Source organism: Budorcas taxicolor, chromosome 20 (assembly GCF_023091745.1).
Source record: "Budorcas taxicolor isolate Tak-1 chromosome 20, Takin1.1, whole genome shotgun sequence".
NCBI classification, from domain to species: Eukaryota; Metazoa; Chordata; class Mammalia; order Artiodactyla; family Bovidae; genus Budorcas; species Budorcas taxicolor.
The window spans coordinates 62,312,071-62,337,892 of NC_068929.1; the positions used below are offsets into that span (position 1 = coordinate 62,312,071).

General features: G+C 41.2%; 1 protein-coding gene across 1 annotated transcript in view; it reads left to right on the forward strand.

Moving 5' to 3' along the window:
- Positions 1-25,822, forward strand: part of DNAH5 (dynein axonemal heavy chain 5) — a 250,897-nt gene that overhangs the window by 30,079 nt on the left and 194,996 nt on the right. The window contains exons 14-22 of the mRNA XM_052659109.1: positions 1,045-1,366; positions 2,460-2,666; positions 7,656-7,827; positions 10,462-10,607; positions 17,154-17,319; positions 18,224-18,463; positions 20,051-20,241; positions 20,330-20,417; positions 22,899-23,032. Of these exons, the coding sequence (XP_052515069.1) occupies positions 1,045-1,366; positions 2,460-2,666; positions 7,656-7,827; positions 10,462-10,607; positions 17,154-17,319; positions 18,224-18,463; positions 20,051-20,241; positions 20,330-20,417; positions 22,899-23,032 (1,666 nt within the window). The remainder of the gene's footprint in view (positions 1-1,044; positions 1,367-2,459; positions 2,667-7,655; positions 7,828-10,461; positions 10,608-17,153; positions 17,320-18,223; positions 18,464-20,050; positions 20,242-20,329; positions 20,418-22,898; positions 23,033-25,822) is intronic.

Genomic DNA, 25,822 nt, shown 5'->3' on the forward strand with positions numbered 1-25,822 from the left:
TTCTCACTGCCAAGGGCCCAGGTTCACTTTCTGGCTGGGGAACTAAGATCCCACAAGACATAAAAAAGAAAAAACAAAACAAAACAAAAAAACTTCACAGCCACTCTATTGCCATATGATTGATGGACTGATTCCCTTTTGATTTTTTTTTATAATTTTGTTTTAAGGTCTTTATTGAATTTGGACTTCCCTTATGGCTCAGACAGTAAACAATCTGCCTGTAATGGGGGAGAGCAGGGTTCGCTCCCTGGGTTGGGGAGATGCTCTGGAGAAGGAAATGGCAACCCACTCCAGTATTCTTGCCTGGAGAATCCCATGGACAGAGGAGCCTGGTGGGCCACAGTCCATGGGATCACACGACTGAACATCTAACAAACCTTAAATTTGTTGCCTCTGTTTTATGTTTTGGTTTTGGGCCACAAGGCGTGTGAGATCTTAGCTCCCCAAGCAGGGATCGAACCGACACCCGCTGTGTTGGAAGGGGAAGTTTTAACCATTGGACTGCCAAGGAAGTCCCATTTCGCTTTTTTATCATGCCAAGTAAATACTTCATTCTCTTCCATCAGCATGTATATATATATATGTATTTTGGCTGTTCAAGGTAGTTCTTTTATGTATTGATAGGACAAAAAGTTAGTAAAAATATAAAAATGCAATTTTCAAGTTTCACTTACAGGACATATATAGGTTCCATACAACAATATTTATGAAGAATAACTATGGAATAGACCATAAAAAATGAGTTAAAAATTTCAAATACCATTATCATATGGACCAAGTTTTTTAACCACAGTGCAATTAAATTAGACCTCAAAAACGTATGCTTAGAACTTTTAGGTCTCCTCTTTTGAATTAAAAAACTCCTAGAAATTTAAATATATTTAGATCTAAACAATAATGAAAGGACAAGATACCAAGTCTCCTGCCATGCAGTTAAAAAGATAATAAATATGTCAGCATATGTTTTAAAATAAGTCTTAATAGACAGAAGTTCTCAACATCATCTCGTTAATTCAAGCCTTTCACTTTAAAAAAAAATAACAGATTGAACATACCTAATCTTGGTATTGATGACAAATACCAGCGTATCCTTGAAAACTACGGGGCTGACATTGATATGATCTCAAAGCTGTATACAAAGCAGAAAAACGACCCACCTTTGGCTCGAGACCAGCCTCCCATTGCTGGGAAGATTCTGTGGGCCCGGCAGCTCTTCCACAGGATTCAGCAACCGATGCAGCTTTTCCAGAAGCACCCATCCGTGCTCCGGACTGCGGAAGCGAAGCCAGTGATTCGCAGTTACAACAGGGTGGCCAAGGTCCTCCTGGAGTTTGAGGTTCTCTACCACAGGGCGTGGCTTCAACAAGTGAGTCTGACTTAACGCTCTACAGTGATGCTGCCACTGTCAGATCCATGGGGAATCCTGTACTACCCTGGGCAGTTTTACTCCTGTAGAAAGTTGAGTTTGTGTCTATTTTATAAGACAGGGTTGGTTGACTGCAAGTAATCAGTCAAAGAGTATAATATGAAGGAAAATAATTTTTAATTTTGGAAAAAAGATCATAAAGCCAGGTAACAGAATCTTATTTTCATTTAATTTATAAACTCCTAAGGAAGAAGATCTTGTTTATTGCTTTCTTTACCTGGTTCATTAAGCTCCTTTTTTCTCCATGAAGTGTCCATAAACACCAGCATGCCTGTTAAGCAAAGTTTTAATTTTTATTTGGTCATACTCAGTCAGTTCAGTTCAGTTCAGTCACTCAGTCGTGTCTGACTCTTTGTGACCCCATGAATCGCAGCACACAAGGCCTCCCTGTCCATCACCGTCTCCCGGAGTTCACTCAGACTCACGTCCATTGAGTCACTGATGCCATCCAGCCATCTCATCCTCTGTTGTCCCCTTCTCCTCCTGTATACTAGGTTAATCCAATTATATTTCATACCTTACCAACACTTGTATTTCTTGGTAGATTGGCAGGAAGTATTTTGGAGGATAAAATTCAGGCTAACAAGGCCTCTAAAATGGTATCTCACTTTCCTAGTTCAACTTTTGGTGTCTGGATCAATAACAGAGATGTCTCTGTAATGTTTTTCATTGCTTTTCTAGATAAATGAAAACTGAGTTATGTAGGTTTCTTGAAACTTTTATTAGGAAAAATAACTGAGTTGGCATGAAGCTATCAGGGAGCAAAGCAACTTTTGAGAAGTCATCTCTATTGCAGTATCCACTTACCAAATATAAGAGATTCATGACCAAAGCATTTTGTTGAACTGACTGTACATCACCACCAAGAGTTTTAAGGCTTTTTTTCCCCCCTGAAAGTGAAGTTAGGAAAAGAGTAAGAGACCCATCATCCTTAGTTTGCGAAGCTTATCTTTATTCCCAGAAGTGACCGAGTTAGATACCCTGTATATGCACTGAACTCTCTAATAATAGTAATGTTGCTCTTTCCTCACAGACTGAAGAAATTCACGTAGGACTTGAGGCTTCTTTATTGGTGAAGGCTCCTGGCACAGGGGAACTGTTCGTAAACTTTGATCCTCAGATATTAACCTTATTTAGAGAAACAGAGTGCATGTCACAGATGGGTCTACAAGTTTCGCCGTTTGCAGCTGCTCTTTTCCAGAAACGAGACACATACAAGAAGAACTTCAGTAACATGAAGGTATGGAACTTTTATATTTTTCCCATCTTGGATTCATTACAAAATGCATTTTTTTTTTTTTTTTTTATAAAATGCATTTAATGCAACCCCAGTGTGCATTAAAAAAAAAAATCTAGTGGTGTGTCACTGTTGAGGAACAGAAAGTACCTGGGATGACTGTAGTGGAGTGATCGAGGCCAGAAAGTAGAGTTGGCAAAGGCCAGGTCCTTATAGAGCTTATAAACTAAGGGTACATGTTTGGGTGCACCAGGAAACCATTAGAGGAATCTGAGCAGGAGAGTAAAGCGTGGTGTCCTTTACTATAAAAACATTCTTGTTGCTAGGTGATTTTTAAGGGACAGGAGGGTCACTGTGGGGGCTTCCTAGGTGGCTCAGTGGTAAAGAATTTGCCTTCCAAGGCAGGAGACTTCCTTGGGTTGGGAAGATCCCCTGGAGAAGGGAATGGCACCTCACCCCAGTATTCTTGCCTAGGAAATCCCATGGACAGAGGAGCCTGGCAGGCTATTGTCCTTGGGATCAAAAAAGAGTCAGATGTGACTTAGTGACTAAACAATAACAAAGGGTCAATGTGAAGCCAGTTTGCAGGCTGTTGTACCAATTTAGGATGGAGAAGATGGTGGCTGAACTAAGATGCAGTTGAATAGTAGATCAGTGGATTAGAGAATGATGTCAACAGGCATGTTGTGAGAGAACTCAAGGGTGATACCTTTGTTTTTAGTGAGCAGCTCGATGGACTTACTCAAAGTGGGGCTCATATATACTATTGTTATCGTTCAGTCACTGAGCTGTGTCCGACTCCTTTACTGTGTTGCTTGTGTTCTGCCCACATCTTCAATAACCTGCTGTGGCTCCAAATGGAAATTCCACTCATGGAGTTGGTAAAGACTGGAACTAATTTGTTTTGGGGGGCCAAAGGGAATCAGTAACTCCCGTCTCAAGTAGAAGATGATTTTTAGAGATTGAAGTAGAGATGTTGTCCCTGCAGATTATGTATGTCTGGAGTTGAGAAGTCAAAGTAGAAGACATATTTTCGAGGTTATCAGCGTATATATGTGAAGTGAAGTCACATGTGAACTGAAGGCGCTCAGTTGTGGCCAACTCTTTGTGACCCCATGGACTGTAGCCTACCAGGTTCCTCCGTCCATGGGATTTTCCAGGCAAGAGTACTGGACTGGGTTGCCATTTCCTTTTCTAGGAGATCTTTCCGACCAAGGGATTGAACCCAGGTCTTCCACATTGGAGGCAAACGGCTTTATCGTCTGAGCCACCAGGGAAGTTCAGAGTATATATGTGTGTTCTTAGGCATATCTGACTCTTTGCAACCCATTGACTGTAGCATCTCAGGTTTCCCCGTCCATGGAATTTTCCAGGCAGGAATACTGGAGTGGGCTGCCATTTCCTACTCCGGGGGATCTTCCTGACTCAGAGATCAAACCCATGTCTCTGGTGTCTCCTACGTTGGCAGGCAGATTCTTTACCACTGTGCTGTCCGGGAAGCCCTATCAGAATAGAGTTGCTATTTAAAGTCATTGTCCTGCATGAGATTTCCAAGGGGGAGAATATAAAGAAGAGTAAAAGGTCTTCATTAAACTCTGAGTTGTTCCAATATTAACAGGTCTGCTAGAAGAGGACAAATATGCTAGTGAAATTAAGGATTGGCCTTTGAGGCAGGTGGAAGCTAACTTTCAAGAAAGCCAGGGGGTATGGGATGGGGAGGGAGGTGGGAGGGGGGTTCAGGATGGGGGACACATGTACACCCATGGCTGATTCATGTCAATGTATGGCAAAACCACTACAATATTCTAAAGTAATTAGCCTCCAGTTAAAATAAATAAAATAATTAAAAAAAAAAGAAAGCCAAGGGTAAGAAAAATTTCATGATGGAGGGACTGGTCACCGGTGACAAATACTGCCCAGAAGATGCTCAAATGAAGTCAGCTATGCTGCCATTATATTTGATAACACGGAAACCATTGTTACAACTTCATAGTGGCTAGTATCGTAGGACAAGTCCAATAAGGCCACATATTTGCATAATGCTTTACATTTAAATCATTTTCATATTCATTATTCCATTCAATGTTTTCCACAGCCATGTTAGGTAATTGGTACAGAGTACCATTATATTATTTTAGAGGTGTCAATATTGTGCCTTAGAGAACTTAAATGAGTTAGCCAAGGTCTCATAGCTGGCAGGTGGCTGAAGTAGGACCAGAACCCAAGCTTATACTCTAGTGTTTTCCCACTCTTTCATGTTATGTTAAAAAGTTAATATTAGCAACATGCAGACATTCCTCAGATGTATGCTCATCAAACACTAGTCAACATGTTGGAATTCCCTTTTATATTTTTCTTGGGTGTTAGAGAATAGCTAAGTCAATCTTCATATTTGTAAAGAAATAGTGATTTTTGCTATATATAAAACAAGCAACAATGATCTACTGTATAGCACAGGAAGTATACTCAATATCTTATAATAACCTATAATGGGAAAGAACCTGAAAAAAGAATATATGTATATATGTATATATATATGGGGTTTTCTGGTGGCTCAGATGGTAAAGAATCTGCCTGCAATGCAGGAGAACCAGGTTTGATCCCCGGGTCAGGAAGATCTTCTGGAGAAGGAAATGGCAACCCACTCCAGCGTTCTTGCCCGGAGAGTCCCCATGGACAGAGGAGCCTGGCAGGCCACAGACCATGGGGTCGCAAAGAGTCAGACACGACTGAGCGACGAGCACTGTGACATGTGTCTTGTAGCATCACCTCTGCTGTCCTCTGTTGGGCTCCATAAGCCCACACGGAGCGAAGGAGAGGGAACATAGACCCTACCCTATGAATGCAGGAGGGTCAAAGAATGTTTTATTTGATTAAAAAGTTTATTTATTTATCTTTCAAATAATGTTTTAGAACCACCACAGCTGTAAACGACAATTCCAAGTGAATTATCATCTGATGGGTAATTTTTACTGCGTCTTGAGTTTGAAAGAGTTAAAAGTTCCCACTAAACCTGAGTAGTTGGTAAAAATAGATCAATTAGAATGTTTGGAGACCATCTCAGGTGTTGCTGAGTTACTGTGCTGAATACTTAATAGTTTGTAGGCTTCTACAGAAGCCTGAGAAGCTGAAGTAGCTATTCCTTGGAAGGCAGTTCAGACTGGAAAGAGATGAATCATCATAGACTTATTGTTAGGAATACAGATTCTGAAGCCAGTCGGGATTTGAAGCACTACCTTTGGGCAAATTACTTTACCCTTCTAAGCTTTAGTTTTTCATTTTTAAAATGGATGAATAATACCTCGTGGGGTTAAAAGATTAGGGTGGGAAGTGGAAGGGCTACTGGAGGCTGATTTAAGACCTGCCTTGCAGATAGAATAGGTGATGAACTCTGAAAGAAAGGTAAGCAGCAGATAAATGGTTCAGAAAACGTGTTAAGTAGCTGCTAATAGAATCATCAAATTTAGATCTTTCATGGAAATTGAAAAGATATTACAGAAATTGTGGAAAAGTATTAAATGAAGAAAGGATAATGTTGTCCATTGGGAAATGTTGAATTTAAAATTCACAAAGACTGTTGGGCTTTTTACTCCCTTCGTATAGTTTTCTCAGAATCATTAATATTAATTGTGACTGTCAGAGAGAAGAGGTATGGTATACAGTGGTTTCCAAACTTCCAGGGACCATTTTTCTTACAGAATCTCTTGTGGCTAACGTTTCAGCATAAGCATTTTGGGAAACACTGATGTAATGACAAAGTAACACTCACATGTATATTATAAAGACGAGCTTAACAATTGTATTTAAGAAGTGCATTAAAGTTGTTTTCTTATAATTAATTATTACTAATATTAACATAACCATAAAAGGTAGGCTGGAGGTACTATCGTGTGCATGCATGCTAAATCCCTTCAGTCGTGTCCAGCTCACTGCGACCCTGTGGACTGCAGCACACCAGGCTCCCCTGTCTTTCGCTCTTTCCCAGAGTCTGCTCAAATTCACGTCCATTGAGTCAGTGATGCTGTCCAACCATCTCATCCTCTGCCGCCTTCTCCTTTTCCTAGCGTTAATATTTCCCAGCATCAGGGTCTTTTCCAATGAGTTCGCTCTTCGCATCGGGTGGCCAAAGGACTGGTGCTTCAGCTTCAGCATCGGTCCTTCCAATGACTGTTCAGGATTGATTTCCCGAAGGATTGACTCATTGGATCTCCTTGCAGTTCTAGCAACTCTCATGAGTGTTCTCTAGACCCACAGTTCGAAAGCATCAATTTCTCTGCTCCCAGTCTTCTTTCTGGTTCAACTCTTACGTCTGCATACGGGGCTGGATAGGGGGTGAAAAACTCTTACTTGTCAGTTCTTTCCCTCTCCTCCTTCAGTTCAGTTCAGTTCAGTTCAGTTCAGTTGCTCAGTCGTGTCCGACTTTTTGCGACCCCATGAATCGCAGCACACCAGGCCTCCCTGTACATCACCAACTCCCGGAGTTCACTCAAACTCACGTCAATCGAGTCAGTGATGCCATCCAGCCATCTCATCCTCGGTCATCCCCTTCTCCTCCTGCCCTCAATCCCTCCCAGCATCACAGTCTTTTCCAACAAGTTAACTCTTCACATGAGGTGGCCAAAGTACTGGAGTTTCAGCTTTAGTATCATTCCTTCCAAAGAAATCCCAGGGCTGATCTCCTTCAGAATGGACTGGTTGGATCTCCTTGCAGTCCAAGGGACTCTCAAGAGTCTTCTCCAACACCACAGTTCAAAAGCATCAATTCTTCAGTGCTCAGCCTTTTTCGCAGTCCAACTCTCACATCCTTAGGTGTTCTTTATTTGTATCCATGGAGAAACTTCATTTCTGTTCTACTCTGGTTTTGTTTTGGCTGCTTTTTGGAGCCCTATAGCTGGACTCTAAATAAAAGTAATTGTTTTGGATAAAAATGAGCTCTTAATAGATATTCAAAGTGAGATATTATTTGATAATTTCACCCCTGTTTCACTGTAGATGATGCTGGCTGAATATCAGAGGGTGAAGTCAAAAATGCCTCCCATTATAGAGCAACTGATGGTCCCTCATTTGGCGAAAGTAAATGAAGCTCTCCAGCCTGGCCTGGCTGCACTGACCTGGACATCACTGAACATTGAGATGTACTTGAAAAATGCTTTTGCAAAGATCAGTAAGTCTGTTTAAATGATTATTATTTTTCAATTTTGAAGACCGAGTTTTTGAGTTCTACTGTTTAATTTCTTATAGATATTATGATATACATAATAAAATGAGAGTGTGTTCTTAAGTTGTTCCCTAAGGAATTTGAAGAAGACTCTTGAGAATCCCTTGGACTGCAAGGAGGTCCAACCAGTCCATTCTAAAAGAAATCAGTCCTGAATATTCATTGGAAGGACTGATACTGAAGCTGAAACTTCAATACTCTGGCTACCTGATGTGAAGAACTGACTCATTGGGAAAGACCCTGATGCTGGGAAAGATTGAAGACAGGAGGAGAAGGGATGAGATGAGGATGAGATGAGACAGAGGATGAGATGGTTGGATGGCATCACTGACTCAATAGACATGAGTTTGAGTAAACTCTGGGAGTTGGCGATGGACAGGGAGGTCTGGCATGCTGCAGTACCCAGGGTCACAAAGATTCAGATATGACTGAGCTACTGAACTCAACTGAAGGAATTTTACCAAATATATGAAATCATTAATTTCCTGGAAACCATATGTGTGTGTGTTGTGCTTAGTTGCTCAGTTGTGTCCAACTCTTTGCAACCCCATGGACTGTAACCCACCAGACTCCTCTGTCCGTGGGGATTTTCCAGGCAAGAATACTGGGGTGGGTTGCTATGCCCTCCTTCAGGCGATCTTCCCAACCCAGGAATTGAGCCCAGGTCTCCTGCATTGCAGACAGATTCTTTACTAGCTGAGCTACCAGGGAAGCCCCGGAAACCGTATATATTTGCTATTTAGTTTTATCCCCAGAGATTAATTACATTTTAAAATTATGCTTATTGTTGGGCATTAGACTTTAAAGGAACTTTAGAGTCATTCAGCTCTTTATACTAACAGGTTAGTGTATTTTGAGATGCTGATTTAAAAGATGTGATTTGGACAGAGCAGACTGCTGAACAGCAGGATATATGGGAAAAGTTTAAGCAAATATTTTTGTTCCTAAACAGGGATATACTACACTTTAAAATATATTTAAGGTGGTGTACTCCATAAATTACAATTTCCCAGAATGTGTACAAGTATGTTGCAAAGAAGGAGCCTAGGCTCAGAGAATTCTGGGAAATCCACGTTAAACAAAGTCAAGCAGGTTTCTCTTCTGGAGGACTTTTCAGAGCCCTTGATATGCCAGTATTTAGTGGGTCTCCAAAAGTGGGCTTCTATAAGTTGCATTTCCCAGAGTTCCTTGGCTGCCTTCTAGGAAAGCATGTTAACGCTTGATAGAGGCATTGTTCTAGAAAGACTGGAAACGGTCATTCTCCTCTTCCTCACCCCTTCACGGCTCAGTTCTCTGTGTGTTCGATAGCCCAGAATATGTCCCATTCCCAAGAAGCCCACTTGGACTCTTCTACCACAAGACCACTTCCTCTTGTGATCTCCTGTTATTTTACACTGAGACAAAAGGCTCTGCATTTCCGTTTCTTCTAATGGTTCTGTCTTTCCCCAAGACTGACTGCAGAGGGCTTGAAAAATTAGGCTCTTTCTTATGCTTTTGTATTACTTTGAGTTGGGTTTGTGCTAGATACCTATATGCATATGTATTCATAATTGCGATAGTTTTATACAGTCAATCCCTTTCCATTTATTTACCTCCATAACCCCTTATCCACCCTTTGCCCCCATCACTTCTTTTCTGGATCACCCTTTTCTGAGCCTCCCTTCTACATACCCATTCTGATAGCTCCTTATGTTCTCCCTCCAGTCTCCCTCTCTCCCTTCTTCTCTCTGTAGCTGCTGCAGTCACACCTCATCTATTTATAGTCCAGATTTTCAAGAGCTTGTCTGGTTAGTAGGTTTCCATGGTACCTTCCAAATACCTTAGAATGCAGAAGGGTCCAGCTGTTTACTAGGTGCAATATACTCAAGAATATTTGATAGGTACTGGGTTAGGTGGAGCAGAGAAGTGAGGGGCTTATGGTTGAACCCTCCTACCCTCTTTGCTTGGCTTCGTAGCTTTGGGGACTAGATTCAAAGACAACCTGTGAAGGGATCTTTGGGTATGAATGAGGCTCATTACAGTTTGAAGGCTGAATAACATAAAATGTGTGATCAGACATCCATAGCAGTATAGGTGTGGAGAAGGTCCTTTGAGATGGAGGGGTGCTCAGGGGTCAACGCCAGCATAGGAGAAGGGGGCCACGTGAATATGTGCAGATTCACAGAAAGCCTCCTGGGGTAGATGCATTCCAGCTGAATCCGCAAGTTGAGTCAGAGTTAGGCAGGCTGAGAAAGCTGGGAAGCTGGTTAAAGAAAGAACACTGTGAGAACCAAGTGTGAAATAGCTCTACGCATGCATTCTAAGTCACTTCATAGAATCTTTGCGACTCCATGGACCATAGCCCACCAGGCTTCTCTGTTCATGGGATTCTTCAGGCAAGAATACTGGAGTGGGTTGCCATGCTTTCCTCCAGTGGATCTTCCCGACCCAGGGATTGAACCTGGGTCTCATGTCTCCTGCAACAACTCTGTGGAGCAATTTTAATCCTGAATTTACTACTGAAATATAATCACATTTCTTTTTTAAAAAACAACAACAAAATGCTTAATTTCTTTTATCCACTCTTATTTTTCTCCAAAGGGAACCTGGAGTTGCTGCTCGACAGGGTCAATGATTTGGTCGAGTTCCGCATTGATGCCATCCTGGAAGAAATGAGCAGCACTCCTCTTTGTCAGCTTCCTGGGGAAGAGCCACTTACCTGTGAAGAGTTTCTCCAGATGACAAAGGTTATTAGAAGATTGATGCTTTTATTTAAACTTTATTTTGTGATTCATTTTTCTATAAAGGGCATTTTGGGAAGCATCAATTGCATTTTTTTTTTTTCTCTTCCCATGACTGGTCTGTGATGGATGTTCTTTAAACGAGGAGCCTTCCAACAATAATTTGAAAATGAAGAGGAATGTACCCGAGGGGTCAGGTAGACATGAAGAACAAATCATTTCTTTTCAGATCAGTAAGAGAGAAATTGCCACGGAATACATTTCTCATTTTCCCACAGTTTTTGAAGGGTTAGCCGCTCAGTCGTGTCCTATTCTTTGTGACCCTGTGTACCGTAGTCAGCCAGGCTCCTCTGTCCATGGGATTCTCCAGGCAAGAATATAGGAGTGGGTTGCCATTTCCTTCTCCAGGGGATCTTCCCAACTCAGGGATCCAACCCAAGTCTCCCACATTGCAGGGAGATTATTTACTCTCTGAGCCACCTTAGAGCTATTTTGTTGAAGAGCTTCTAGTTCTAGTTCTAGCTTCTAGCTAGGGTTCATTAATAAAATAGTTGCTTGAAACAGCTTCTGGATAGAATTTCTTCTTTAGACATTTCTGTAGAGCAGCGTTTCCCAAAGTGGTATTCTGTGGTACATTGCTGGGGAACCTGGAAAAGACTAGGTCTGTGTTCAGTTGGCCTGGGGTCAACACTGAGCTCTCCTTTCCCCTCCAGTTTCTGTTCACATTAATGTTTTAGAATAAAGACCTTCAGATGGTCTCCTGGGAAAGGGTCTAGTTAACTCTCTTTAATCCATTATTTCTCAAACATTTGCAAAGGGGACACTTTCTTCCCTGTGCCACGATTAGGATCCTGGGAACAGTGTTCCATGAAGTGCTCCCTTGGGAAAGTCACTTTAGCATCATTTGCAACATTTCCAGTGGGCATCCTGATTATAAAAACTCATCAGTGGTGACTTTAATATGGTATGTGAGGAGTCCAGAAGACCATCCCCACTGGAAGAACTCATGGAACTCACTCTAGTAGCAATAGAGGCTAAGACTTATTATAGTGATATAATAAGGATACACAGGCTTCTCAGATGGCTCAGTGGTAAAGTATCTTCCCGCAGTGCAGGAGACGTGGGTTCAGTCCCTGGGTTGGGAAGATCCCCTGGAGAAGGAAATGGCAACCCACTCCAGTATTCTTGCCTGGGAAATTCCATGGACAGAGAAGCCTGGTGGGCTACAGTCCATGGGGTCACGAAGAGTCAGATGCGACTGAGCAACAGGGCGTACACACAGTAAGGATACACAGTTGGACCATAAGGGGAAAGACAGGCAGAGTTTGGAGGAATGCACGCATGGGCTTCCTTGTTCTTTCTCCCTCTCATGAGGGGCCACAAAGAGCTTACTGTCTCTCCCTGCCCTCCCTGCTCCCACCGCCCCCCCCACCCCCGACCCACTGACCCCCAGCAAAAGAAATGCAGTCACTAGCGTGCAATATCTCTGCCCAGGAAAGCCCATTAGGAGACTTCATGCCCAAGGTTGACTTGGTCTCATCACAGAGGTGGGCTTCCCTTGTGGCTCAGCTGGTAAAGAATCTGCTGCAATGCGGGAGACCTGGGTTCAGTCCCTGGGTTGGGAAGATCCCCTGGAGAAAGGAATGGCTACCCACTCCAGTATAGTGGCCTGGAGAATTCCATGGACTGTATAGTCCATGGGTTTGCAAAGAGTTGGACATGACTGAGCTACTTTCACTTTCTCTTTTCATCACACAGGTGCTCTCTGCCTAGCATGCACCAAAATTCCAGACATCCAGATGGAAAGCTGGTTGGCAAGATAAACCACACTGTTTGCCCAGATAGTCTGAGCACAGAGAGGCACTCTTTATAGCCTGTAGGAACCTTCCTAAAATCCAGGCTCCCAGACACCAGCCAGAGAGCCACCTCATTAGCAGGAGAACAATCTCAGGCCTGCCGTGTTAGCCTTTTTCTGTATATATAGTTATCTTCAGTTTATATTAAATTTGTATATAGTCAAAATTAAATGTTCACATTTTAGAAATTTCTCCATCATCTTTCTCTTAGACTCACTGTGTGTAGACCCTAAACTGTACCTCTTCCTTCTTGCTCATTTGCTGTACTCCCACTCTGAGAAATTACTGGGCTCCATGGTTTTTAATATTACCCCACCGCACAATTGCACTCATCTCACATGCTAGTAAAGTAATGCTCAAAATTCTCCAAGGCAGGCTTCAGCAATACGTGAACCGTGAACTTCCAGATGTTCAAGCTGGTTTTAGAAAAGGCAGAGGAACCAAAGATCTAATTGCCAACATCCACTGGATCATTGAAAAAGCAAGATAATTCCCCCCAAAACATCTATTTCTGCTTTCTTGACTATGCCAAAGCCTTTGACTGTGTGGATCACAATAAACTGTGGAAAATTCTGAAAGAGATGGGAATACCAGACCACCTGACCTGCCTCTTGAGAAACCTATATGCAGGTCAGGAAGCAACAGTTAGAACTGGACATGGAACAACACACTGGTTCCAAATGGGAAAAAGAGTATGTCAAGGCTGTATATTGTCACCCTGCTTATTTAACTTCTATGCAGAGTACATCATGAGAAATGCTGGGCTGGAGGAAGCACAAGCTGGAATCAAGATTGCTGGGAGAAATATCACTTCAGATATGCAGATGACACCACCCTTATGGTAGAAAGTGAAGAACTAAAGAGCCTCTTGATGAAAGTGAAAGAGAAGAGTGAAAAAGTTGGCTTAAAGCTCAACATTCAGAAAACTAAGATCATGGCATCTAGTCCCATCACTTCATGGCAAATAGATGGGGAAATAGTGGACATAGTGGCTGACTTTATTTTTCTGGGCTCCAAAATCACTACGGATAGTGATTGCAGCCATGAAATTAAAGGACACTTACTCCTCGGAAGGAAAGTTATGACCAACCCAGACAGCATATTAAAAAGCAGAGACATTACTTTGCCAACAAAGGTCCATTTAGTCAAGACTATGATTTTTCCAGTGGTCATCTATGGATGTGAGAGTTGGACTATAAAGAAAGCTGAGCACTGAAGAATTGATGCTTTTGAACTGTGGTGTTGGAGAAGACTCTTGAGAGTCCTTTGGACTGCAAGGAGATCCAACCAGTCCATCCTAAAGGAGATCAGTCCTGGGTGTTCATTGAAAGGACTGATGCTGAAGCTGAAAGTCCAATACTTTGGCCACCTGATGCAAAGAGCTGACTCATTTGAAAAGACCTGGATGCTGGGAGGGATTGAGGGCAGGAGGAGAAGGGGACGATAGAGGATGAGATGGTTGGGTGGCATCACCGACTCAATGGAAATGGGTTTGGGTGTACTCTGGGAGTTGCTGCGATTCATGGGGTTGCAAAGAGTCAGACATGACTGAGCGACTGAACTGACTGACTGACTGGTTCTTAGGATTATTTTATAAAAGTGCAAAATTTTAAAACCAATTTAAAAGGAAATTTTAAAAGTGAGAGTGTTAGTTGCTCAGTCATGTCTGACTCTTTGCAACTCCATGGACTGTAGCCTGCTAGGTTCCTCTGTCCCTGGGGATTCTCCAGGCAAGAATACTGGAGTGGGTTGCCATTCCCTTCTCCAGGGGATCTTCCTGACCCAGGGATCAAACCTGGAACTCCCAGATTGCTGTGCTGTGCTTAAATGCTCAGTCATGTCTGACTCTTTACAACTCCATGGACTGTAGCCTGATAGGTTCCTCTGTCCATGGGGATTCTCCAGGCAAGAATACTGGAGTGAGTTGCCATGCCCTCCTCCAAGGAATCTTCCCAACCCAGGGATGGAACCCAGGTCTCCTACATTGCAAGCAGATTCTTTACTGTCTGAGCCACCAGGGAAGTCCCAAGAATATTGGAGTGGGTAGCCATTCCATCCTAAAATATTAAAAAAGATGGGAAAAGTAGCATTTTTACCCATTACACTGCCATTGTGATAACTTGGTATATTGCCTATTTACATTTGTGATCCTTACTGTACAGACTGCAGATTTGTAATGGTGTGTGTGTGTTTTTTTCTCTTCCACTTACTTTTTCTTCAGCAAATATTTCTCATGTTGCTACATGGCCACCATTTTAAGGATGCCTTCAGAATATTCTATTAAGTTGATGTACCCTAATTTACTTACTTTGTTATTGTTGGATAGTTAGATGATTTCTAGTTTTGCTGTTTTGCCAAGAGCTACATTGAGTATATTTATATGTTTCATGCTTTGTTTTCCCCGTTAGGAGTATTTCCTCCTCCAAAAAAAATGTGTCTTCATTTAATAGCTGTTAATATTTGTAGCCAAATTGCTTTTCAAACTGATGATATCAACTTAAAATGCCATCAGCAATATAGTAGTACCAATTTCACTGTCTTCCAACAAATACTGCTTTATTATAATTACTATAAATTGTAATAAAATTTTTGTTAGAATAAGGTATAGTAGAGCAATGCATTTATTATAATAAGATGCAACAATAAATGTATTACAAGTAATTATAAATTATTAATTTTACCTTAAGTAGCAAAATCATAGAGCCTAATTTTAATTTGCATTTTGATTACCAAAGTGAATGATTACCAATATAAAAGAATGCTTTCTCTTGAATTCATTTACTTTTTATAATTCATTTTTTCCTTCAATAATTTTTTTATGGAGCTTCTGTGTGAAGCACTGCTTGGGAATAAGACAGTGAACAAAGCAAGTGAAATCTCTGCCATTGCAATGCTCGCTTTCAAGTGGAGAATGTAGAAAAGCAAGCAAACAAAAAAAGCCAGTGAGCAAACAGCATGCCGAGTTCAGTGGAGAAAAATTAAGAGGATAGTGGAGAAAAGGAGCACCTGAAAGGGAGTAGTGAATTTATGCCGATGGTCAGGGACGACGTCTGTAATTACATCTGAACACAGGAAGTGAGGGAGAAAGCCATGTGACTGTCTCTGGGAAGAAGCATTCCAGGCAGCGGGAATGGGAAGTGCAAAGGTCCTGAGGCTTATTCTTGTGGGAGAAAGGCACTGAGTTGAAGTTCGCTGATTATGTTCATATGCTGGGGTGGAGGAGATCAAGAAGGAAAGGCGAAAGGGAATGGTTGGTAAGTGTAGTCCTGGGGAAGCAGGCGAGTGTGGTTAGATTGTGGGATTTTTTTTTTTTTTTAAAGCAGCTACTTGTGTTATTTTTAAAAATTTTATTTAATTTACTTATTATTTATTTTTGACTGCTCTGGGTCTTCATGGGGTGCATGGACTTCTCATTGCGCTGGGTTTCCTTGTTGCCTCGCACGGGCTCTAGGCGCCCAGGCTTCAGTAGAGTGGCATGTGGGCTTAGTTGCCCTGTGGCAAGTGGGATCTTCCTGGACCAGGGATCGAACCTGTGTCCCCTGCATTGGCAGGTAGATTCTTGACCACTCAACCACCAGGAAAATCCCTTGTATTCTTAACTAGAAGGATAAACATTGTATTCCTGAAAAAGGAGGAAAGAGAGTTGATGATGGATGCTGGTTAGTCTTCTGGATGAGGGCATGGGGTCAGGGCTAGATCACGGGGAGGATGGTGCAAAGATTTGAGGGACAAGGATTTGAGAACACAGTTGTTCTGGGGCCTGGTAGGGAATGTGACTGGAGTGACATAGAATGATTCCTGGGTAGCATTAGGAGCTGGACTGAGTTTGGGGGCCATGAATTCCCAGTGCCAAGCACCTGCCTTGCCATGACCTGTGTGTGCAAGCAGAGATCGTAGATTATCTGATCATTTGGGTTGGACTTCTACTGCGTAGGGCTCTGGAAGGCTGCGGGGTTGATGGAGTAAAGGCTGTTGGCAAAAGAATGATTGATGTGAGACATCATCCTTAGGGGAGGGTGTGCAGAGTCAGAGGGTTTAAGGGTGAATGTCATGGCTGATGAGGAGGTAAATGAACCCTGAGGCTGATGGAGTGGAGGGTCCATGAGGACATTAGAGCATCTCAGGGTGAACCATGGTGGGCTGAAGCTGGAGACCATGACCCACCCACAGTCTGTTGCTTCATGGGCTTGTTTTGTCAACTAGGTGGTAAATCACTGACTATATCATCTCCTTGTCTGTCTATTTGTCTTGATTAAAGTGCCCCAGTATATTCCTTTGTATTTATTACACTCTTGAGAAATGTATAATCTAGTTGGAGGAGGGGGGGATACTTAAAGTTATTTAGGGGTTAATGATGGATTGTTGGCAAAGGTGAAGAGGGAAGGGAGCCTGACTAGAGCAGATTTATATGAAATAGAAAAGCTTCTTGGGAAGAGAGGCTCTTCATGGCTTTTGGACTTATTTCCTCCACTGCTGGAGAAGTTAGAGTAATTGTGGCCCATCTACTCACCAGTTGGTTCTCTCATCTTTAATACAGTCCTTTACAGGATGCCTGGCCTGGGTTAGTGTGAGAGGTATGGCCAAACATTGTTGGAGGCCAAAATCTCATCTGGAGGCTGGACCTGTCGTGTTGCTACCATTACTGATGTGCTATCAATAGCTAGATAAACATGACATGATGCTATTTTTTTGATAGGACCTTTGTGTAAACGGTGCTCAGATACTACACTTTAAAAGCTCTTTAGTGGAGGAAGCAGTCAATGAGCTAATAAATATGTTGCTGGATGTGGAAGTTCCATCTAAGGAAGAAAAAGAGAAAGTATTCAATGTGAATAGTGATGATTGGAAAAATGAAAGTTCAGGTAAGAGAGGGGGGGTAATGGAAGGGTCTTGTTTTTCTAGGACAGCCTGAAAACCAAAATTTAATTTTCAACTTTGCAGTGAATTTCACACTCTAGTAAGACCCTCCCAGTTTTATAAGGACATTAATAAATCTGAAATTAGGTTTCGGGGAACACTTGAATGATAGTGTGTCATTAATTTCCATTACTTTTTGTTCAGCTCTACAAACGTGTACTTCACACTGGTCCTTGTTAGCTCTCTTTGCATTTAGGTGTAAGTGTGTGTTTTTTCACTTTATCGGTAAAGTAGGATGGATTATGGGTTGGAATTCCCACTGGAGTATGTCTACACCAGACAGAGCAAGTGGTTTGTGGAACAGATGAAGACAGCAAGAGGCAGAGAAGGGACGCTGCTCCCCAAGGGTTTGTGGTTGTTGGTGAAAGAGAGACCCCAGAGAGCCAGCACCTATGACCCCAGGCCCTGTCTTATTTTTGCATAGTTCCTACCTTTCCTCCTATTCCCACACGTCAAGGATGAGAGGTTCCATCAGTCTACCTTGTTCCCCCAATGTCCTCTTCCTATCCTCTGATGGCCTCATTTCATAAGAAGTATGACATTTGAGTGTTATTAAACTTGCACGTATGCGCGAGCTCAGTCCTATCCGACTCGTTGTGACCTCATGGACTGTAGCCCACCGGGCTCCTCTGTCCATAGAATTCTCCAGGCATGAATACTGGAGTGGGTTACCGTTTCCTCCTCCAGGGCATCTTCCTGACCCAGGGATCAATTGATTATGTATTTTGTGTTTCCTGCGTTGGCAGGCAGGTTCTTGACGATTGCACCGATTTATCTTAATTTTCTTCCTTAACTGCAGTAGGTGGCCCCCTGCCCCCATCTCTTTCAATTTCTCTCATTTTGTAACAGCAAAAAGAGAAGAAGAAAATTCTGATACCTTGACTTCTTCCCTTAATGCCGGGGCAGGCCTCTTGCCTTTGATGACAGTCTCAAGAAAGAAGAAAGAGATGGAGGTGTTAGAGGAAGGAGCCCGAGAGTTGCTCTCTCACTTCAATCACCAAAACACGGATGCTCTTCTGAAAGTCACAAGGAACACGCTGGAGGCCATCCGCAGGCGCATTCAATTCTGCAACATGACGAGCTTCCGGGGTAATGATCCCGCAGGGTTGGCCTCTTGGCTTGCCAAGCCTGGTCTCTGGTTGTGTGTGCATGTGTGTGTTCCTGTTAAATTTAAATAATCAAAACCCTCACCATTTCTTCAGTGCCTCCTTGTACATTTATATAATATGAACTTGGACTATCTCAGCAGTTCGATGAAGTAGACACTATCATTTCTCTCATTTAAGACTGATAAGACTGGAGTCCAGGAAAGTTAAGTAATTGACTTAAGGCCACTTAGCTTTTGTTAATAAAATAATAATCAACATCACATTTAATCTTTTTGTAATAAGATGAAAACATGTGAAATGAATTAACTAGTAAAAGAAGAAATACTTTAAAAAGAAGCTATATAGAAACATACTTTCATTGTTAAATCATTAGATTATTAGCCAGTCTTATAAAGAAAGATTTTATTAATGTCATAACCTCCAAATCAGAAAATTATTATTATTATTTTTTGCTATTTTCACGTTAATTTAGTACTTTCCAGCTCATTTCTTCATTCTTAAAACAATCATCTCTCTTCAGCACCATTCAGAAATTGGTTTCCCAGATGGGCCACAAAAATCATTCAAATCTAGAGACATTCTGAAACTAAACTTTAAATTGAAAACATAAAAACAAAGTAACAATAATTAATTAAAACAAAAAATAATAGGATAACAAACCTTTTTATTTATTTTCAACATGGGCACCTAAAGGAAAGCAGTTAGTTAACTCTAATAGTTAATTAAAAGTGGATGAAAAGAAGTGGAAACATTGAAAGAACTTTTGATGGCAACTTGGTTTATTATGTTTTATTTTACCTCAAAATGGAGGCTAGTCCTTTTCTTTGACATGGGGCTAATATTTGAACTTATCAACTGTTGATATGTTGGATATTGTCTCCTGTCTTTCCCAACTTTATTTATTACAGGTATTTCCAATTGTATAGAGTTGCACACATACATATCCATATTTATATACCCATAACTATACCTATATTCAACTTTAAAAGTCCCTTGGATATAAATGGTGAATTACACTTTATTTCGTCCCTGGTCTTTAACTGCTCCCAGTGTGATATACTCTGATATATATCAGAGTGATGATAGCGATGGTAGAAAGACATATATTTTATCTGAAATTCTAAGCTGGCATTTGTTCTGATAGTCTTGTGTTTTATCCCTTACTTATTTATTCTATATTTAATTTGCTGGCATCCTGTTATTCAGACAGTCTTGTCTTCAATATTTTAGGTAAGAGTTTCTATAATTATACAACTTGCCAACTCCATGCAGCCAATTTTCTTTATGGAGCATGTACCCATAGACTGTAATCAGCAGAAGATGGCTTGGGTTCTACTGAACTGCTGTGTTCCACTGAGCAAAACTAGATCCTCTATTAGTTTTTATTCATTCACTCATACGTTCAGCAAATTCATATTGTCTGATGATATATCTATTACGTATAGGTGCTTTCATTATCTAGGTGCTTTCATTTTTCTGGTTAAAAATGATATTTTATCTTTTTCATTAAAAAAAGAATCTTTTTAAATGAAAAGGATGAATGCGTCCCTGTTCTGTGTTAACTCAGACAGTAACAGTGCCTCTAAAGTGAAGCAGAACGGACTGCCCATTTTCCGGGCAAGCGTCATTCTGGCCATCCCCAACATCAGCATGGCCCCAGCCCTCGAAGACATACAGCAGACGCTGAACAAAGCCGTGGAATTCATCGTCACTGTCAGCAAGGGGGTTAGACAGTGGAGCGGTGAGCCGGCGTCCAAGGTGGGCTTGGCATGAGGAAACCGTTACACGTGGAAGCTGCTTCTTTTACAGGTGATAGGGCACTGAAAGCTGTCCTTTTCCATTGCAGAAAAAGATGCAGGAAAGAAAACTGACTGCCCTGCAGCATAATGAAGACAGTGATTCTGATACTGAAATGGGAGAAAACGAACCTCAAGGTAAATGTTCTTTTAGTTCTTTCTGACTAGTCATTCTAAATCAAAACCTGTTGAGCTAAAAGGTATTTCCATCTCCCCACCCCTGTGCAATTCTCAGATCAGATTGTAATATTAATCTATGAGTCAGTTTCATATTTGTAAAATACAGATTCGTGTATATCACCATGATAGTGTAGTTTATTATTATTTTTTAAAGAGTTACTTATTTATTTATGGCTGTACTGGGTCTTGGAGAAGGCAATGGCACCCCACTCCAGTACTCTTGCCTGGAAAATCCCATGGATGGAGAAGCCTGGTGGGCTGCAGTCCATGGGGTCACCAAGGGTCAGACACGACTGAGCGACTTCACTTTCACTTTTCACTTTCATGCATTGGAGAAGGAAATGGCAGCCCACTCCAGGGTTCTTGCCTGGAGAATCCCAGGGACGGGGGAGCCTGGTGGGCTGCCGTCCATGGGGTCGCACAGAGTTGGACATGACTGGAGTGACTTAGCAGCAGCAGTACTGGGTCTTCGTTGTTGTGCCTGGGTTTGCTCTGGTTGAGTGAGCAGGGGCTACTCTCACGGCAGCGGCCTCTCTTGTTGGAGAGCACAGGCTCGAGGCCTGCAGGCTTGATAGTTGTGGTGTGTGGCTCAGTCGTTGCAGCTCCCAGGCTCTAGGGCACAGACGCAGTAGTTGTGGTCCATGGGCTTAGCTGTCCCATGGCATGTGGGTTCTTCCTGGACCAGGGGTCGAACCTGTGTCTCCGGCACTGGCAGGCACATTCTTTACCACTGTACCACCAGGGAAGCCCCTAAATAGTGTGTTTTAAATGTATATCTCAAAGACATACTGGGGGACAAGAAGGATTTTAGTCTCACAGTTTAAAGAAAAGCTTGTTATTATCACAATGAATATTTCCTGATTTAAGAGATCTTTTGTATTTTGACACACTGTGTGTCCTGTTTCGCTTACATAATGTGATTTTTTGCTGTATATCTCATGATTTTCATTTATGCCATTGTTGTTGTTCAGTTGCTAAATTGTGTCTGACTCTTTATGACCCCACGGACTGCAGCAGCCAGGCTTCCCTGTCCTTCACTATTTCCCAGAGTTTGATCAAACTCATGTCCATTGAGTCAGCAAAGCCATCCAACCGTCTCATCCTCTGTGGTCCCCTTCTCCTCCTGCCCTCAATCTTTCCCAGCATCCGGATCTTTTCCAATGAGTTGGGTCTTCACATCAGGTGGCCAAAATATTGAAGCTTTAGCTTCAGCATCAGTCCTTCCAATGAATATTCAGGGTTGTTTTCCTTTAGGACTGACTCGTTTGATCTTGCAGTCCCACAGGAGTCTTCTCCAGTACCACAATTTGAAAGCATCAATTCTTTGATGCTCAGCATTCTTTATGGTCCCACTCTCACATCTGTACATAACTATTGGAAAAGCCATAGCTTTGAGTATATGAACCTTTGTCAGCAAAGTGATGTCTCTGCTTGTTAATGTGCTGTCTAGGTTTGTCATACCTTTTCTTCCAAGGAGCAAGCATCTTTTAATTTCATGGCTGCAGTCGCCATCTGCAGTGATTTTGGAGCCCAAGAAAATAAAATCTGCCACTCTTTCCACGTTTCCCTCTTCTATTTGCCATGAAGTGATGGGACCAGATGCCATGATCTTAGTTTTTTGAATGTTGAGTTTTAAGTCAGCTTTTTCACTCTCCCCTTTTACCCTCATCAAGAGGCTCTTTAGTTCCTCTTTGCTTTCTGCCATTAGGATGGTGTCATCCCCATATCTGAGGTAATATTAGGGAGTATATGACATCCAAGTTGCTAATGATAGATGATAAATGTAGTCTTCATTTATCCAAGCTTCTTCCAAAGCAGCAGAACAAACAGCAGAGCTTGTGTAATTTTCAATTAGTGTTCATATCCCTTGAGATGATAAATAAACTAACCACCAGGAAGGCACTGAAACAAGTCTCTCTTAAAATAATCTGCTACCGAAGAGGATAAAGGCAGAGTGCGCAGGCTCAGTAGTTGCAGGGCATGGGCTTAGTTGCTCTAAGGCATGTGGGATCTTACTTCCCCAACCAGAGATTGAACCTGCATCCCTTGCGCTGCAAGGTGGGTTCTTAACCACTGGACCACAGAGAAGTCCCCTCTATTGCTTCTATAAAGAAGATTTTCAGAAGTCCTTACTTTACTGTTACAGTGTTAGTCACTCAGTCATGTCTGACTCTTTGTGACCCCATGAACTGTAGCCTGCTAGGCTCCTCTGTCCGTGAGATTTCCCAGGCAAGAATCCTGGAGTGGGCGGCCATGTCCTTCTTCAGGGGATCTTCCCGACCCAGGGATCGAACCTGGGTCTCCTCCATTGGCAGGCAGATTCTTTACTGTCTGAGCCACCAGGGAAGCCCTCTTACTATTACAGAAACTCACTCATCTTTTTAAAAGCACATTTCTATACTATTGATATAAATATTTCTCTCTTTTTTTTCCCTTTAGATACCCTTGAGATAGCATCTGTGAGCTTACCCATTCCCGTGCAAACCAGGAATTATTATAAGAATGTTTCTGACAACAAAGAGATTGTAAAATTAGTCTCTGTGCTTAGCACAATCATCATCTCCACCAAAAAGGTATGCCAAGAGGATTTGCAGCCAGGATATTTTGCTTTACAGCATAGACCTGTGTGAAGTCCAGCATTAAAGCTTGTCCTTCATGTAGGCTGGGTCCGACCCTCTGTGACTTCAGTGAGCAACTTATGGAATCTTGTACGTGTTCAGCAAATGTTTAACTCAAGATTTTTCATTCCAGATTGCAAGGTGAAAGAGAACTATCTTTTCTGTTTTTTTTTTTTTTAAATATTATCTCCTGTTTAATGCCTTAAACTACTTATGTACTTATATACCACTAGTACAAATAAGTCTGTTAAAAAATTTGATACTTCTCAAAGCGCAAGTCAGACTTCACTTTCAAAGAGTCAGTGATGCTGGAACTGGCTTGTATCATTTGAAACAGAGTAAGATTTACACTCTAATTTTGTATTTGTGTATATCAGATGAACGTTTATGTACATTATAATGTGTAAATAAGATAATACTGAGAATATTGAAAATATTATCAGCACAAACTTGCCCTGGACATGGATATAAACTCAGGTTAATTTTTTTCTTCCAATCTCTTCTTGTCTCAACTTTCCCTTTTCTGTTCAGGCAAATCTGTTTTCATGGTCAAAGAGACTCAAAATTCTAAAGTCAATTTCTCCTTAAAAGAGAATATTCACATTGCCATTAAGACCTGCTGACTCTTTAAAAATGTTTCTCAGTGTTGAGGAAATAGCTGTCACTCAGTAAATGTGTCTTTTCTATTACTGAGTTTTGATAGAATGCATTTCTTTTGTTTGAAAGTGTTTTGAAAAGCTGCCTTTGCTGTAACCATGTGAAGAAATATTAAGTTTAATTTTAATGTATTCCTGAGGGAACTGGAAGCTTTTGCATTTCTGCACTTTCTATTTTCCTTTCTTAATATAGTGCAGGTCCTGTATTTAAGTTTGCCCTAGGGACTGCGGTCACATAATTCAATTTAACAAATATTTGTCTAGTGGTTAGTTTATCAAGCTCTATACTAAATGTAAAGGTAAGTAGAGTATTTCATGATGATAATAAGCATTGAAGGATCCTTTCAAATCCTCAGTAATCTTAGAAAACACAATAAAATAGACAATAATAAAGTTCATTACTTTCTCTGAATGTAAGCAGCCACTATTATGAAAATCTAAGAGTAAGGCCTAGTTGTTGAAGTTAATATCCTGCTGGCACCAAAATATTTATGTTTGTGTCATTTTTGTCATATTTGCCTTTCCTTTATGTGAAGGAAATGTACGGATGTTAGTCTTTCTTAAAATAGAAAAAGTTGGCACTTAGAATAACTTGAAGGACTTTATCCAGATTGATAGGATGGCCAAATTGTTTGTGGAAGTATATATGCACACTTGGTCACAGTGTTAAATGTGGCCCTCCATAGCCATCGACCCGTCTGAATTTTGTATGATTGACCTTTCCTCAACCACAGAAAATCCTCTGATCCCAGCCCCTTTCCTCTTACAGGAGCTAACTGAATCAGAATGTAAACTTGACCTATGTTCAGCTCATCCAAAGGTTGGCCATCAACTTATAACACTGCCTGGCTTGAAAAGATGAGCTGGACCAAATAATCAAAATAACTGTGGCAATTAAAATAACTTAAATAGATCAACCTACAAATGTAGTTGATGTAATTTTCCTTTAGATTCTAGGTTACCTTTGCTTTCAAAAGTCCCAATTTAATCAAGTTAGACACTTTCAGATAAAATAAATGAGAGTCTAAAACTTATTTAGGTAGGGTATGTTCTTAATAATATAAACTCTTGGATGTTGAAAGAGCAGGATTCTGGAATTTCTACCCATATTCAGGGGTCCTTGATGATCTGTAATTCATTCTCCAAACCATCATCCATTTGTGAGAATGTCCACATGCTATTGCAATGCATTCTGGGTGTGTATGTCAGCATCTCAGCTCACGCCAGGGGATTGGTTGTGGTTGGGACACACAGCAGGTTGGGACACCTCATTAAGCCTGAGGTTCTGAGTGACACATTAGCTTTGTGTTGGGCATGGTGGTAAAGATATCCTTGGTTTGGTACAACTTGGTGAAATTTACTTAATTGGACCTTTTAGAATGAAGTTGGAAATGCTCTTTTCTTTCAAATAATGGCATTTTCACTCTCAGCTTAAAATTTTTTTTTTTCTCATTCAGATGTAACTCTGAAATTATAATATTAGCCAGGAGAAAAAGTTGATTGCCAAGAGCTGTAAACATTAGAATGAGGAGACAAATCTTAATTGTTTGGAGATGGTATAATTATCTACTAAGTAAATCCAAAAGTAATCTGAAAAGAAAATATGGCTTAATAAAGAGTTAAGTTAGTGGTAAGTTGAGAGATGGGCATTTCTGCTGAAATACAGTAAATATGTTCCTAAAAAGCTTGCTTTGCAATGTCACACATTTAATAAAATAGGGATTATGAGAAAAATGGGATTGGGACGAACATACGAAACGTAGGAAATTCTGTAACCAGGGTAGTTAACAAAAATGGTAACAATCATAGTGAGATACTAACCCATTTAATAACACTGTAATGAGTATGAAACTTTACTATCAAAGATGAAAGAAACTTGGGAAAAGGTGATGTAAAAAACAGTTAAAAATGCTGAATTATGGAAACAAGGATAAAATATGGAAAAATCAGGTCTAACTGTGCCAAGAACATTCTCAAAACAAAGTGGAGACCAAATTAACCCAAAAGAAAGAAGGGGCAGAAAGCATTGTGCCCCTCTGTGGGTTGCTGCTTTAGTGGGTACAAAGCAAAGTACTGGGAAAAATAACTC